The 18,013-nt window shown below is 39.3% G+C and overlaps 1 protein-coding gene across 1 annotated transcript; it reads left to right on the top strand.

Annotated features, from left to right (window-relative positions):
* Positions 1-1,267: 1,267 nt before the first annotated feature.
* LOC122130094 (NACHT, LRR and PYD domains-containing protein 3-like) lies at positions 1,268-16,137 on the top strand. Its single transcript, XM_042704778.1, is given in 14 exon segments — positions 1,268-1,613; positions 2,050-2,116; positions 3,018-3,134; positions 3,393-3,509; positions 4,236-4,352; positions 5,203-5,287; positions 11,953-12,148; positions 12,191-12,760; positions 12,763-13,587; positions 13,630-14,089; positions 14,274-14,447; positions 15,035-15,208; positions 15,759-15,785; positions 16,068-16,137. Coding segments are annotated over 13 exon segments (2,967 nt in total). The 5' UTR covers positions 1,268-1,613; positions 2,050-2,081.
* Positions 16,138-18,013: the final 1,876 nt, after the last annotated feature.

The raw sequence follows: 18,013 nt of genomic DNA, 5'->3' as shown, positions 1-18,013 counted from the left end.
GTCTGATCCTCTCTTCCCCTCCTCTCTTATTCTATCACTCTGTCTGTCTGATCCTCTCTTCCCTTCCACTCTTATTCTATCACTCTGTCTGTCTGATCCTCTCTTCCCCTCCACTCTTATTCTATCACTCTGTCTGTCTTTCTGATCCTCTCTTCCCCTCCTCTCTTATTCTATCACTCTGTCTATCTGTCTATCTCTCCTTCACCACTTCTCTCACCCGTTCATCTCAGGTCTTATTTTCTATCTCATGCATTCAGGTTTATTTGGTCATTTAAGGGAATCTGTTCTCATTGGTATCCAACATACTGAATGTATTAACTTGCTATCATTTACAGTTGTACTTATTCATTTGGGTTATATAGTACATTCAGTTAATTGTATTAATGAACTGTACATCAACCATTCATATAACTCCTCTTGTGCCATGCCATTACATTAATTAAGATCTCACAATTGGCCTAAATACTGTTTGGTAATTTTGTAGGTAATTTAATATTTAATGGAGTCAAATTAATTGTATTTTCCGCAATATTTATCACTTTAATGATATTGTATCAGTTTATGGGACTTGTGTTTATGTTTAGTTTTGATGAGTCATGTTTAGTTATGGTTGATTGGCATGGTCCATAAGAACTTTAGTTCTACAAGGATGGCAAGGGTGGCACGATACAACAACAGTGCACAACTGAGTGGCGACAGCTGCAACACATACGACATGCTGTACCTGGGATCTGTAAAGACCCTCCTAGCTCAATTGTATTGATGTTGGGAATTTGATATGTGTTTAGTTTTGATGAGTTATGTTGGCTGACATGGGGCGTGGGAATTTTAGTTACACAAGAATAGCGAGGGTGGCAGGATATGACACGTGCTGCATGCTGTACCTGGGATATTTAAAGGCCCTCCTGCACAGTACAACATGGCTGACAAGAAGTATGTTGTGACTGAACCTGCACTCTGAATGAATGTTGGTGGTGGTCGGAGGGGCCGTAGGCGCTGATTGGCAGCCACGCTTCTGTCAGTCTGCCCCAGGGCAGCTGTGGCTACTGATGTAGCTTACCACCACCGGTATGACTGTGTATGAATGACTACTGGACTCTGGACTCTGTAAAGCGACTTCGGGTATTTAGAGAAGCGCTATATGAGATTGAATTGATTGATTGATTGACTGACCACAATGCCAAAGTCTCTCACTGGTACTTGGCACTTCAGCCCTACCGCTTCTCTGTGAGAACTCTTTACAAACTGGCGTCTGACTGTTTCAACCAGGTAACAACCTGAACACCATGTCTGCTTGACCTGTTTTAACCAGATAACAACCTGAACACCATGTCTGCTTGACCTGTTTTAACCAGGTAACAACCTCAACACCATGTCTGCTTGACCTGTTTTAACCAGGTAACAACCTGAACACCATGTCTGCTTGACCTGTTTTAACCAGGTAACAACCTGAACACCATGTCTGCTTGACCTGTTTTAACCAGGTAACAACCTGAACACCATGTCTGCTTGACCTGTTTTAACCAGGTAACAACCTGAACACCATGTCTGCTTGACCTGTTTTAACCAGGTGACAACCTGAACACCATGTCTGCTTGACCTGTTTTAACCAGGTAACAACCTGAACACCATGTCTGCTTGACCTCCCTGTCTGCTCCTCTAAAGGTCATCTCCCCATCAGTATTTTAAAAGCCATTGTCAGAATGTTTAGCGAGTGCAGGCGCCAATCTTGTGTCAGTGTCAGTATAAATGTGTTATTACATCGGTAGTGCAGGTTGCACTCAAGGCAAGGAATCAATCAGGAAAATGGGGGAGGTGCTATTGAACAGTGCTTTTTTATTATTGAAATCATTAATTTCTAAGATCAAAAAGAAGAAAATAAAGGTACGTTCTTATCGGCCGTAGTTTCTGCTGGGAGTTAGGGAAGCGTACCCCTATAGCATGGGACTTTTATGCAGGTATGGTCACAGATACCTTTTAACAAATAGCTACTGTTTTTGTTTGTGTTTTCAAATACATTAATGTGTTGATTCCTCATTTCTACTGAAGGCGGTTGTGTGTCCCTGAAGAGAAGCTGAGCAATGGAAACACCAGGAGATGCTCCAGAGGGACAGAGGTAATGCATCATCTGAATTATGTGTGATGTTAAATGAAGCTGATATGTCCGTGTGTGTCTGTGGCTCTTGGGCTTTTTAGTGGACGTAGAGGCCTACTCCTTCTAATAGCTTACTCTTAAACCCTGTCTGTGTTCTTTAATTCTCTGGGTTCATTTCCCTTTTCATAACAGCAAGGCAGTCACTGTCCAGCACCACTGGTGGAACACACAACATAGGCCTACACTGTATAATGACTTTGATCACATGACATACTGTAGGCCTACACTGGTGAAACACACAACATAGGCCTACACTGTATAATGACTTTGATCAAATGAACACAAATATTGATCATTAATCTGAATTCTGAATGAGACACAGTCCACTGAACATAATCAGGTTTACCACAATAATCTCCACAATAACTGCAATGTTATATATTTTTTGTCAAGTACACGTATATGAGTACCTTTTTCAACAGTGTATAAGTATAAGTCATTTGAAAGAAATGCAAATAACATATAGAGCTCAAAGTAAGGTCATTCATTCAGTCTAATATGATATAATATTTATTCAAAACTGCCCAGACTACAGGTAACTTATACAGTTTAGTTTTGAAGGTACTCGGGACCTTTTGACAAGGGGGGCTAATTAAGTTTTGTTTATCTATCTTGTTTATTTGTTTACTTGTTTTGTTTATTATCTGGTCATGGCTGTAGATAAAGGCCAGGAATCCAGTCTAATGGCTCTGGCTCCAGACCCCTGAATTTGAATACCCAAATAAAAATAAGAATATTTTGTAATTGTATTACATTTAAATACCAACATTTCATTTCCAGCTTCCCCTTTTTAAGAATAGTCAGTCAGATTTTTGGTGTAAATGCCTCTGTAGTAAATCATGGGTGCCATTTTGTGCGATAGACACGTCCGTCGGAAGAGACCTCCATCACCTGTGCCCACTTGTGTGTCCATGAAGAGTGACCAGTCAAAAGAGCACGGCATCAACTTCCAAAATGAAGATGTTCCAGATGCATCAAGGCAAGTCCATGAAACAGACTCAAGTCAAGGGTAAGCTAGGAAGTGTTTGTTAGGAAGTCAACCAATAGTGAATTAAGAGTGTCACGACCAGATATTTGGTCAAGAAACAAACAATCTTTCTATAAATACTTTGTAATTGTTTTTAATTTTAATACCAACACTCCCTCTTCCAACTTCCGCTTTTGAAGAATAGTCAGTCAGATGATATTGGGTGTAAATGCCTCTGTAGTAAATCATGGGTGCCATTTTGTGCGATAGACACGTCCGTCGGAAGAGACCTCCATCACCTGTGCCCACTTGTGTGTCCATGAAGAGTGACCAGTCAAAAGAGCACGGCATCAACTTCCAAAATGAAGATGTTCCAGATGCATCAAGGCAAGTCCATGAAACAGACTCAAGTCAAGGGTAAGCTAGGAAGTGTTTGTTAGGAAGTCAACTAGGGCTGAACGATTTGTGAAAATAATCTAATTGCGATTTTTTACCAAAATATTGCGATTCGATAAGCGAATTTTTTTTTATCCTCTTTTTTTCCGAACAAAACTTATTGAATGATTTAAATATGACCAACACAATATTAGATACATTTAGTGTAAAATATTCTTTCCCACATTTTAAATTTTTATTTAACTGCTCATTACAGAAACAAGAACAACAAATCGGTTGCTTTGCCACTGTGCATTTAAGTAATTTAAAAAAAGTAATTTTAAGTATAAACACTAGGCATGCACTTTTTAAACACTGTGTGCAAAATGCACCATCTTAAAAAAAAAATATATATATATATATATATATATTTTTTTTTGTGACCACGTTTTTTAATCGCGAACGTTGCGGTTAGAAAATCACGTTCTATCATATCGCGATTAAATCGCAAATGCAATTAATCGTTCAGCCCTAAAGTCAACCAATAGTGAATTAAGAGTGTCACGACCAGATATTTGGTCAAGAAACAAACAATCTTTCTATAAATACTTTGTAATTGTTTTTAATTTTAATACCAACACTCCCTCTTCCAACTTCCGCTTTTGAAGAATAGTCAGTCAGATGATATTGGGTGTAAATGCCTCTGTAGTAAATCATGGGTGCCATTTTGTGCGATAGACACGTCCGTCGGAAGAGACCTCCATCACCTGTGCCCACTTGTGTGTCCATGAAGAGTGACCAGTCAAAAGAGCACGGCATCAACTTCCAAAATGAAGATGTTCCAGATGCATCAAGGCAAGTCCATGAAACAGACTCATGTCAAGGGTAAGCTAGGAAGGGTATGTTAGGAAGTCAACATATAATACATTTTTGAATCAAGCTGATATTTAGTCAAGAAAAAAAGAAACTCTGATAATTCTAAGAGCTCATTGGCGTACTCATGGGTGCTATTTTCTAATGCAATAGACAAATCTATCAGGAGAGATCTCCGTCACCTACACCCACTGGTGTGTCCATGAAGAGGGGCCAGTCAGAGGAGTGACTAATTAACTTCCAACTTATGAAGTTAAAGCTTAAAAAGCTGTACTGTCACGATAGTCAACATGAAGTGTATTGACACGAGATATTGCGCCAGGAAATAAAGAATCTCTCAGCAAATCTTTAGAGATAAATTTAGACCCAATAAAGTATTTGTGAAGTATACAATCAGACTACAAACCCTAAAAGATCAAATTACAAAATTTCTAAAATAAGTCATTACAGCATAAAACAGACAGAACAAGTGCAGACTCAGAGGGAAAGAATCTTAGAGGGAAAAAAACATCTGGATATATTTTCTTCATGAAAGGCACATGATGCAGGTTTTTAACAGGTTTTGATGTATGGTTTTGGAATAAGCACATCTTTTGTTTTCATAAGCCACTCAGTCACTAGGTTTCTGATATAGGCTCGAAACCCTGAGGAAATGTAAGACCAGGTTTTACAGCACAGTGTTGCCAAATATATCACCAAAGTACATCAGTCAGCAAGCTGAGTAGTTTTTATCAGGGTCAACTGTGTTTTTGTTGATGTGTAAAGGGTAGTTGTTTAAATGTTTGCTCCCTAGTTAAAGACAATACTCTTCACTTTGATTTTCCATCCCCAGAAGCCAAATGGAGGAATATAAACCAGATGCTGTCAGTGACCAGTTCACCCAGAGTCAACATGGGGATCTGAAGCACATATTCCAGGTTTGATGCACACATTTAATGCAGTGCTGCTATGGAGTATATGTTCATAATTAGTAATATACACCACCACTCAAAAGTGTGGAATGACTCACAGTTATAGTCATAAGTTATAGTTATAAGTATATAAGTTTAATTATGAGGCCTGTTATGTCATGTTATGGTTATGACAGTGTCATGTCATTCTCATGTCAACCCTTTCAAATAAGGTGTTACTGATTGTACAGAGAAAGTCATTACTGGTTACTGAATATATCAATATGACCAGGAAATAAAAAGAGGCACACACACACACACACACACACACCACACACACACACACACACACACACACACACACTAGCATTAACCAGGAGATAAAGAGAGGCACACACACACACACACACACACACTAGCATTAACCAGGAGATAAAGAGAGGCACACACACACACACACACACACTAGTGTTAACCAGGAGATAAAGAGAGGCACACACACACACACACACACACCAGCGTTAACCAGGAGATAAAGAGAGGCGCACATACACACACACACACACACACACACACACACATGCACAACAATGTTGCTTCAATCAGAAATCATTATATCTAACCTTGTCATCAATGTCTTCACAATTTTTACGTTTTGATCGCTGAAACAATGGGTCATCTTCATGTTCATGACGGGTGGCACTTATTGACAACAGTCATAAACATTCATAAAAACTCCCTCATGTTCATGAAGGGTGTCATGTTATGGTTATGACAGTGTCATGACAGTCTTATGCCCACCCCTTCACATGAAGTGTTATGGGTTGTTCTGAGGAACTGCAAGAATGCAAGAAATTGGCATGATTCCAAACTTCTGAGTGGTATACTGCAAAAAATGCCCCTCTAGATTTAAGACAAATTATTACATATTTAAGCATAATTTTGCTTCAAACAAGCAGATTTGGCTGCCAGTGCGTTAAGCAAATTTGCCTTGTTAAGATTTCTTAAAATAAGAAAATTACTCCAAAAGCACAGAATGTCCTGAAATAAGACTAATTCCACTCATTTCAAACCATGTAGTTACCTCAAAATAAGCCTGATGTCACTCAAATCTAGTGAACTTCTGAGGCATTAGTACTTGAAATAAGAGACAAATCAGGCTTCTACATAAAACCACAAAATCTTAAAAAAGAGTCATCTAGTATCTTCCAAAGAAGTCTGTTATTACTCAAACCTGGAGTACTTCTTAAGCATCAAGTTACTTAAAATCAGACCACAAGCTCTTAAAATCAGGAAACTTGTCACAACATAATATTTATCACTGTTTTATTAGCCTGTTAATGAAGAAAGCCAATAACAGCCATTTGACAGTAGTGAACAATATTAGGCATCAGAATGCTTAAATGTACTTAATTACATATTACACATAATGATTTAAGTAAACTGTCAGACATAAGGTACATTGACATCTACATAAACGATGACAATTCAGCAACACATCAAACAGTCAGAATTCATCAAACAGTCAACAAATCATTGACAAATGTAGCTGGAAATACATTGGACGTTGTGTTACTGTGTGCTGTCCTGACCTCCAGACATATAGAGAAAGAGTTGGGGGGGGGGGGGTGACATACAGAAGAGTGACATACAGTAGGAGGTTGACAAAGAGAGAGGGAGAGACAGACTAGGTTTGGATGAATACTTGACAGTCAGCAAGCACCTTTTTATATGTTGTCGTCTTGTCACTCTCGTGAATAAAATCTTTGAGTGCCTCTGTTTGTATATTGGACAATAGCCTAGCAATACACTTGGAATAGGTCAACTGGAACACATAGTAGCATCCCATCAGTATCATGAGAGATTCCAGAAGCGTGAGCGTGACAGTCACTCTTTTCGGTCTTTAGTCACGCACTCCCGCCACACATCGTATTTCTCACGCTGAAAAAAACTTTAGGCTATTTAATGTGCCGCAGCGCGCAAACATGACCTGGCCGCGCTGCCCTCACCATGGAGGAATCAAGCCCGTCTCCCCGAATCCCCTGGAGTTCTGCCGTGAGGTGCCACTTATCAACCAATCAAAAAAATAAATGGGCTACACAATAGCCAATCAGAAAAAAAACGTATCTTTTGTATCTGTTGTATCTGGGTAAGATTTAATCCGGCAACCAATGAAAATAAAGCATCCTGGAATTGCGCGTGATTGATTTTCCGAAAGTTTCGTTCACCTGAGGAAACCACTGGAGCTCCGAGCATCAGTCTTCTACAAAGAGTAAGTCGTCTCCTGTTTTAATGTTACAACAAATTCACAATGGTTTGACACAAGCAATGACAACTTGACTTGACCACTAAATGGCCATTTATTACTGTAGGAAGCACCAGCTCATATTACTGGTGCTCTATCTGCCGCCAAGAGAACTCCTGTGCCCATCCAGGTGTGCGGGATGTGACAAGGCACATAGGCAGTAAGGGGCATCAGGCCAAACAGCAGGCACTGAAGTCAACCAGCACAGTCAAAAACTTTGACTTGCCAGTGACTGCAGAGATGAGTGTGCAAGAGGTCAAGGTACATTTAAATGCATAAGGTTGACTACAATGTTAATGAATACCATCTTTCCTAATTAATACATCCAATTCTATGACTATGGCATATATAATGGGAACCAACACCAAAAATGACAAAAAAGAGTCCAAAAAGGCAACAAACACCTACAATAAACAACACGTCATAATTATCTCTCTCTCTCTCTCCCAAAATTGAATAAATACTTTGTAATTGGTTGAATTGTCAGTGCCATGTGTCCAGTAGCGTAACGTAGTCATGACGGGCCCAGGTGCAAGATATTATGACGGGCCCCCTTAGTGAACGCTTGTTATAAATTGCTACTATTTTCCCCCAAGAAATAATAAAAACCATGACGGAGATAAATTTGCCTTTTCAAAAGGATATACAGCATTAGACACTGTTGCTAGTGCAATAACAGTTTGTCTTTGAACACAAGCATATCTGAGAGGCGAAGAGACGTATGTATATCTTTGGGCCCGGCTACGGGCCCCAACACCCCACGGGCCCAGCCGAACCTCCTATAGTTAGTCCCCTGCATGTGTCAAATCTTTTCTGTAAGTATGAGCAATTATTAACAACAACAAAACACTAATGATAATAATATGGGGGGGGGCTAGTCTGTGGGCATACGGCAGGGGCGGGGCGGGCGGAATGGGGGCGGGCCAGGGGTGTGGTCAGGGGGGGGATATGCCACTCTTGCCTGTCTTCAAAACTTGAGAGCCCTGATCTTCTATCATATCTACTATCATAAACTTACCTTCCAGAAGTGACTGTGTTGTCTTGTCCAATTGCTCCATCTGTAATTTAAAGAAAAGGGTTGTTACTCTTTCAGAAAGAAAAAAGCTAAGCTAAGAGCTAACTGCAGCTACTAGCTATTATATCACCAACATTCACACTAAATGAATCCTCTGAACTTGCTTACTTTTCACAGACAACACTACTAGGGACACTTTCTGACATTGTATTACCTGGCACTAGTTTAAAACATATGAGAGACGTTAGCTCAGTCAACATTGCTTCAATGAATTCTTGTGCTAGGTTAGCTGTCTTAGCTGACGCCAAGTGTGCTAGCTTTGTTTGCTAACAAGTTAATAACTTCAACCAGAGGTCTTGGTCTTTTACAAACATTTTTGTTTTCAATATTGCTGACGAATTACCAGAGTAGGCAGAGGTTAAATGATGTTAACTTACCTTTAGCTTTTGAAGTCGAAAGGCACAGCTCTTGTACTTGCTTCAGTTCACATCACTGGCATGCAGCTCAAGCGACGTTTGAGATGTGTTGGGTGCGTTCGAGTGAATTCGATCCTGCCACCAAGTTTGAGGAGAACTTGTGGTTTATGACAACATTTCTGACTGAGCATCTTGTGATCAGTGGTAATCCACAAGTATCGCAAGTATATTTGACTGTGTTTTTTAAGTGATTTAGGTCACTTTTACTACATGGTGCAATTAAGTGGTTGTTAAAACTCATATCTAGTTAAAAATAACTTGAATTATGACCTTTTAATGCAATAAGAAAATAACAAGTGAATTTATGCTTGAAATGAGACGTTTTCAACTTGACACTATTGCTTAAAATAAGACTACCACACTTGAAGTGGTTTATTTTAAGATAAAGGTCTCATATCTAGTGTTAAAGAACTCAAATTAAGTTCAAATGTGCTTATCAAGGCAGCGCAAGTAATATTAGCTTGAAATAGGTCAAAATAACCTTATCAAGACAACACTAGGTAAGTCCAATTTTGCTAAAAACAAGACCAACTAGATTTTTTCATCTTAATATAAGAATAATAACCCTAGGTTAGAAAAGCAGTTTTTGCAGTGTACTAGCAGTGTAAGATATAGTGTATATTTCCATATTGATTGATATTCACTTTTTATCCACTGTAAACATTTACAATCTATTAGGGAGGGAGTTTCAGGCAGCAGTGGAGGTTTTGGTGCGTAGTTTTTAGTTCACAGCAATGGAGAAAACTGAACACAAGAGAACAGCAAGCGATGGTTACAGTACCAGTGAATCCACTGCACACAAGAGAACAGCCAGCGATGGTTAGAGTACCAGTGAATCCACTGCACACAAGAGAACAGCCAGCGATGGTTACAGTACCAGTGAGTCCACTGCACACAACAGAACAGCCAGCGATGGTTAGCGTAGCCAGCAGCAAATGTAAAGTAGTATTTATTGTTACACCATGTTTTTTATTGCTCTTAGCTTGACTGTTCTCTCCCTTGTACATCGCTTTGGACAAAAGCGTCTGCTAAATGACTAAATGTAAATGTAAATGTAGAGTACCTTGTGAATCCACTGCAGTCTCCTTGCTCTTGGGAGGTTAGCCTATGACCAGTTAGAGAAGGGCAGTCTGATCTTTCATGAAAAAGACCTGACTGGCATTGATGTCAGAGAAGCAGTACACATTGGCATTATCACCCAGACCTTTAGAGAAGTATCAGTACTTTACCAGGAAAAGAGAATACAGTCCATGTTCAACAAATACATATAAGGGATAAAGCGGGCTGCTGTGAGTTGATATTTAATATTTCGGATTGACAAGCGTTCATATAATGCATTATTATTAGTGCTGTCAGTTAAACGCGTTATTAACGGCGTTAACGCAAACCCATTTTAACGCCGTTAATTTTTTTTATCGCAAGATTATTTTTATTTATTTTTTTAGATTAACGTTCTTTTTGGCCTCGCAAACTGTGTAGGCTAATGTTACGGTTTGAGTGAATGGTGAGGGTGATACGGCGAAATGGATGATGGAAAGCTTCTGAATGGAAAGTTCACTTTTAAAAGTTGTGTTGTGCAAATGAAGCGAGCTTCACTGTTGTCTGAAAATGTCAACAGGCAGCTGGCTGAAAGCAAAGAAGTAGTAGGCTTACCTTTTATTGGTAACCTAACTGTTACGGTTCATTGTTTCTGAAATAAGAGGCCTGACTGCTATGTTCCCAGCAAACTTGAAAAAAAGAAAATATTAAGCCATGGTTTAACTGCACTATAGGCTGAGTCCTTGTTTACCTGAAATGTGCACTTTATAATTTTATTTTGTACCGCCCTGTTTGGCAATGTTGGTTTTCAATAAAATAAAACATTTGCATAAAGCAAGCCAATCCACTTTTCCATGTTGATAAGGGCATTCAAATAAAAATAAAATGATGGAAAAAATAAATAAATGAAGGGACATTTAGAATAGATACATTTTTTTGATTAATAGCGATTAATTTTGAGTTAACTATGACATAAATGCGATTAATCGCGATTAAATATTTGAATCGTTTGACAGCACTAATTATTATATATGTCTTATAGACTTAGTTGCTACTTTTCTTTTTTATATATATAATGTTCTGTTTGTCTGTTTTGTCCGACCCTTTTTCTTATATTTTACTGTTGTCTTGTCTTGCTTGTCCTAGAATGTTAAAGCGACTTTGGGTATATAGAAAAGCGCTATACAAAATTGAATCATTATTATTATTATTATGTCTATGAATTGATCATATGGGGAAATTCACTGAGTGGTTATTTTTTAAATGTGGTCATAGGCTCCACCGTCTGTCTCATGTAAGAAGGGCTCAGTCCTTTTTTCCATTTTTTTGTTCATTTCTAATGTTCTGCAACATTGTTAACATATAGTCATGGGTTACATAAGGATCCACTGTCTGTCTTAATGTTCTGCACTGGTCATGCAGTAGGTTTTAATCTCATTACTCTCTCCCAGGGTCCAGCTGACATGTTGTACTTTAGATGCAACTGTAGTTGACATCTCTACCCTATATATAGTTCATTCAGCAGCATGTTTCTACAGTGTTCTTAAACAGATGTACACCACAACAAATCCAATACCAGTCATGATGATATATACGCATAATCCATATTAATATGTGTGGAGGGTTAGCTACCTGGCATTCTGTTATTATTTGCTGTCTCACTTTTTCACAGAGGCCTTTTAATATTGTAATGACGCTAATACATGCAGTGTAATAGAATATGTCACACTGAGAATCCTTAAGAAATAGAACATTACTTTGTACTTACATATACCAGGTGTAGGGTTAAGGTAAATGTAAGTAGTGTATCAGTGCTCTGTAATGCACTATGGAGCGTAACCAGGTATTTGTGCTTTAGGTGTTAGAGAAGAAGATCATCACCTTGGTGAAGAATGAGCTGAAGAGATTCAAGTGGATGCTGAGTCCAGATTACCAAGAAAACTTTGAAAGTAAAGAGGAGGATGAGAGTGATGTCAGAGAATCGGCTCTGAAGATGGCACTGCACTTCCTTAGGAATATGAAGTTGAAAGATCTCGCTGACAAACTGCAAGAAAGTAAGGATTCTTCCTTTATTCATATTTCCACTTTTTGTTTAGTTAAAATTAGGAAAACAACAAAGATTTGTTTGTCCACAGTGTCAGTGGCTTGCAAAACATTGTTATGTTTTATTTTGTTTTTTGAAATAGATGAGCTGGACGTAGTTTGTCAGACTAAGCTCAAAAGAAATCTCAAGAACAAGTACCAGAGTGTTTTTGAAGGAATACCCCAACAAGGAAGCTCTGCTCTTCTAGAAAAGATCTACACAGAGGTCTACATCACAGAGGGAGGAAGTGGAAAAGTAAATGAAGAGCATGAAGTCAGACAGATTGAGTCAAGATCCAAGAGACCAGCTGGACAGGAGACATCAATCAAATGCAGTGACATCTTTAAACCCTTACCTGGCCAAGACAAACCAATCAGAAGTGTCGTCACAAAAGGAGTTGCTGGCATTGGTAAAACTGTCTCAGTTCAGAAGTTCATCCTGGACTGGGCAGAGGGAAAAGAAAACCAGGATATTCACTTCATATTTCCACTGCTTTTTAGGGAGCTCAACCTCATGAGAGAAAAACAACTCTCTTTGATGGGTCTCCTCCACCACTTTTTCACAGAAATAAAGCAGTTAACCTTTCTCAGCCAAGGGAAGTGCTGTTCGTCTTTGATGGTCTGGATGAATGTCGACTCAAACTAGACTTTCAGAAAAATGAAAGTTTGACTGATGTGACAGAGGTCACCTCATTGGATGTACTCCTGACAAATGTCATCAAGGGTAATCTGCTCCCCTCTGCTTTACTTTGGATTACCTCTCGACCAGCCGCAGCCAATCAAATCCCGCCTGATTGTGTTGACCGGGTCACAGAGGTACAAGGGTTCAATGACCCACAGAAGGAGGAGTACTTCAGGAAGAGGATCAGTGATCAGAATCTTGCCAGCGAAGTCATCTCTCACATCAAATTATCAAGGAGCCTCCACATTATGTGCCACATACCAGTGTTCTGCTGGATTGCTGCTACTGTTCTTACGGTGATTCTTGGCTCTTCAGGAGGTGGACAGATTCCAAAGACTTTGACAGAGATGTATACCTATTTCCTTATCTTTCAAACCAAACAGAGGAGCAGCAAGTTTGAAAATGTGCAGGACCTTGATCCACAGTGGAACCAGAAAGTTATCCTTGATCTTGGAAAGTTGGCTTATGAACAGTTAGAGAAGGGTAATCTGATTTTTTATGAAGAAGACCTGATAGAGTGTGGCATTGAAGTCAGAGAGGCAGCAGTATGCTCTGGCATCTGCACCCAGATCTTTCGAGAAGAATCGGGGCTTTATCAAGATAAGGTGTTCTGCTTCATGCATTTAAGTGTCCAGGAGTATCTTGCAGCTTTGTATGTGTTTCTAATGATGGCAATTGAAAGGAATGACATAATATCCAGACACCAAGCTCCTGGAATATTCACTCAGCTTTGGAAATGGATATGGAGTTGGTCTCCTTCAATGGAGGAATCCATGATCATCTTACACAAGAGTGCTGTGGACAAAACTTTGGAGCATGAAGATGGACGCTTTGACCTATTCCTCCGTTTCCTTCTTGGCCTCTCTCTGGAGTCTAACCAGACTCTCCTGCATGGCCTACTACAGAGAGGACAAAATCAGATGGGCAATGAAGAAACAATCAGTTACATTAAGGAAACGATCAGGGTGGTTCCTTCATCAGAAAGGGTGATCAACCTCTTCCACTGTCTGCATGAACTCAATGATCACTCCTTAGTGGAAGAGGTCCAGAACTTCCTGAGTGCTGGGACACTTTCTGGAGCTGAACTGTCACCTGCCCAGTGGTCAGCTCTAGTGTTTGTGCTGCTGACATCAGAACAGAACCTGGATGTGTTTGACTTGAAGAAGTACATCAGATCTGATGAAGGTCTCCTAAGGCTGCAGCCAGTAGTGGAGGAATCTAAGAAGGCTCAGTAAGTATGACGGCAGTCTGTATTCTCAGAAAGGGAGGGGTTAATGACACTAGCTGGGTTTCCAACCAACTTGTTAATGCACATTTTGAGCAATCAAATAATAAATTCATGTGAAATCTTCCACTGCTATTAGACATTTCAGTCCCTAGAGGGGGGTGGATTAACTCAATGTTTTCCCCTTAAGGTTCAATAGCTGTGGGCTCACTGAAAGGAGCTGTACAGCACTGGCATGTATCCTCAGCAAACCATCCTCAAAACTGAAAAATGTGAATCTCAGTGACAACAGTATTGGAGATATTGGGGTTCAAGAACTCTGTAGTGGACTAAAGAACCCAAACTGTGAACTGGAGACACTCAGGTAAGACATTTTGATTCTTCAGTATTCCCTAATGTTATGTGGGATAATTTGTACTTTTTTCATTACTCGATGAAATATGCTTTAGCGAAAAGTATCCCCATTATAACAGACAGACGAACAGTGTTTCTTACACACTTCTAAAATCATATAAAGTTTCAGACATACATAGACTTAAAGATTTCTCTTTCTATGTTGACATACAAAACTTGTATGAAGTATAGTTTGGACAAATGCTCAGATGAAAATAAAATGTTTAGAGTATCAGAAAACCACAAGATCACAAACTGTTTCATGGAAAATCTGGAGGACTCAGAGATGTTTATTCCTGAGTATTTGTTTCAAAATAATTTTACTAACATTGAGACCTTGACCATAGCACCATGCATTTAGAATGTGAACTGCGTTTTGGGCGGTAATACCACCTCAGTGTGCATTATTTTCAACCTTTCAAATGCTCTGTCATCCAATATACCTCACGTCAACTGCTGATCCCTTCAATTTGGCTACAAAAATGGTCTGACTTTTAATACACTGATATGTCTTGTTGTGTTTGCCTTGACTAAATTATGACTCTATTATCACTTTAGACTCTCAGACTGCAGTATCACAGAGGAGGGCTATGCTAGTCTGGCTTCAGCCTTGAGGTTAAATCCCAATCATCTCAGAGAGCTGGATCTCAGAAGAAATGATCCAGGGGAATCAGGAGTCAAACTGCTTTTAGACCTAAAGGAGGACCCGCAGTGTACACTGCAAAATCTCAGGTAAATGTATATCAAGACTAAGAATATTACAAAGCTGTGTTGCTATTCTCTAAAAAGTTTCAAATGCCTCACATGACATACAAGGTGTGGCTATTAAATAATGAAACTCTTTTTACGAGTATATATGAGGTCTTCTAGTAGAACAGTTAATGGTATTTCATTTTATACCATATATTGGAGACCCAGTCTTTGATCATGATTCAGGTTTAATCTTGAACAATGGTGGCCACACATTGTTGAGACAGACCTGAAGTTCCACTCACTCATAGCGCTAAGCCAGTGGTTGCCAACCCGTCGATTGGCATGCCGTTCTCTGAGACTTTCCCTGTTGATCTGCAAAATAATTTAAAAAAAATATAGAAAAAAAAAGTGGGTAGCAGTGCTTCCTTTCCCATGAAAAAAACGCATATGTGACTGCTCAGTTTGCTTTTTTACATTTCAATCAAAGGCTGCCTTGGCAGAAGTTGTAATGTTTTTTTTATTTAAGTACCAGTTACCAGTGACCTTTTGTGTCAGAGAACAGATATATTTATTGTCTCTATTTGTACAGGTTCCTGAAGGGGAGTGCTGCTGAGGAAGCCTGTGCTGCTGTGGCTTCAGCTGTGGGTTCAAACCCCTTACTCATGACTGAGCTGGATCTGAGTGAGCGCATACCAGAAGCCTTGGGAGTGACTCAGCTGTGTGCTTTACTGGAGGATTCCCACTGCAGACTGCAGAAACTGAGGTTAGTGGATGCTCTTACACTCTCTTCAATCAACAAACATTAGCTACATTCTTCTCTTTTGGAGGATCCCAAATGTAAACTGGCCTAATTGGGCAGTAGCTTTTTCTGTTTCCTATCCTTTGTTATTCTCTATAGAAGTATAGTTAAGTCTTTTGAACAACTTAAAGGTTCTTTCTATGTTCAAGGAATCCAGAGTTTTTCCTAAGTGACAATTGGCCAATATCTAGCTCCGAACTATGTCCCAGAAGAAGCCTGTGAGCTCAGACATCATCACAGGGTTAGAGTTTTCTGATATCCTTAGGGAGGTGAACTTTCTCACCATCTGAGCCAATCTGAAGTTGTTGATAATCAGCAATGTTCAAAAGGCTTTAGAAGCATGGGAAGTGGTCAACAGTAGAAGATGGGCCACACGCAGTTAAAACCAAATTGGGCTGGGTTGTCAATGGTCCTCTAAATGGATGTTGCATGAATAGCTGTCCAATTTTGTCAGAAGACAAATGTCCTTTGATGTCAAAAGATTCAGGCTAGAGAAGAACACTCAGTTAGTCTGCTAAATGGTCATTATACACACACACAAATACACAAACACACCAAAATACCTACATACATATTATATCTTGAGAAATATACTTTAGTGAAAAGTATCCCCATTATTACAGAAAGACAAACAAACAGTATTTCTTACAGACTTTTTCAGACCTTGTAAAGTTTCAGACATTCTTCCTTGCCATGCTAACAGCTCACTGAAAGAACTGCACATGGTCATACAAAACTAATGTCAAGTATTTTTTCGGACAAACCCTTAGATGAAAATAAAATATTTAGAGTATCAGAAAACCACTAGATCACAAACTGTTTCATGCAAAATCTGGATGACTAAGACATGTTTATATCTGAGTATACATTTCAAAATAATTGTGCTCAGTTAATTAACAATGGGACCTTCACCATTATTTATTTCAACAACCTTTTTTAAATGCTCTGTCATCCAATATACCTCACGTAGTAAGCTGCTGATCCCTTCAATTTGGCTACAATAATGGTCTTACTTTAAATGCACTGTAAATGTCTTGTTGTGTTTGCCTTGACTACATTATGACTATTATCACTTTAGACTCTCAGACTGCAGTATCACAGAGGAGGGCTATGCTAGTCTGGCTTCAGCCTTGAGGTTAAATCCCAATCATCTCAGAGAGCTGGATCTCAGAGGAAATGATCCAGGGGAATCAGGAGTCAAACTGCTTTTAGACCTAAAGGAGGACCCGCAGTGTAAACTGACAAATATCAGGTAAATGTATATCAAGACTAAGAATGCTACACAGGTGTATTGCTGTTCTTTAAAGCATTTCAAAAGCCTCACATGGAGATACAAGGTGTGGCTATTAAAAAATAAGACTGTTTTTACGAGTATAGACGAGTTCTATTAGTATAACAAATCTTCTTCGTTGCAATTGACTTAAAGCATTAGTCTCATTATTTAATAGGCACACCTCTTATTTTATCTGTTGACTTAGGGGCATCACTAATGACCATAGATTAACATTATATTAAAAGTGACAGGATGAGCTCAGCTGTTGCAGTGAAAACTGAGCCTGTAAGTTTTAAAGCTGCTGCACCAGGCCAAGCAGACTTATTGAACCAATAGACTTGACAAGTGGGTAGCAGTGCTTCCTTTCCCATGAGAAAAACACATATGTGACTGATCAGCTTGCTTTTTACATTTCTGTCAACGGCTGCCTTGGCAGAAGTTGTAATGTTATTTTTTATTTAAGTACCAGTGACATCCTTTTGTGTCAGACAACAGATATATTTATTGTCTCTATTTGTACAGGTTCCTGAAAGGGAGTGCTGCTGAGGAAGCCTGTGCTGCTGTGGCTTCAGCTGTGGGTTCAAACCCCTTACTCATGACTGAGCTGGATCTGAGTGAGCGCATACCAGAAGCCTTGGGAGTGACTCAGCTGTGTGCTTTACTGGAGGATTCCCACTGCACACTGCAGAAACTGAGGTTAGTGGATGCTCTTACACTCTCTGTAATTAACAGAGTAATGTTAAGTGTAAACCGCCAAATTTGGCAATAGCTT

Source organism: Clupea harengus, unplaced genomic scaffold (assembly GCF_900700415.2).
Source record: "Clupea harengus unplaced genomic scaffold, Ch_v2.0.2, whole genome shotgun sequence".
Taxonomy (NCBI): Eukaryota; Metazoa; Chordata; class Actinopteri; order Clupeiformes; family Clupeidae; genus Clupea; species Clupea harengus.
This window is presented reverse-complemented; position numbering and strand designations above follow the sequence as displayed.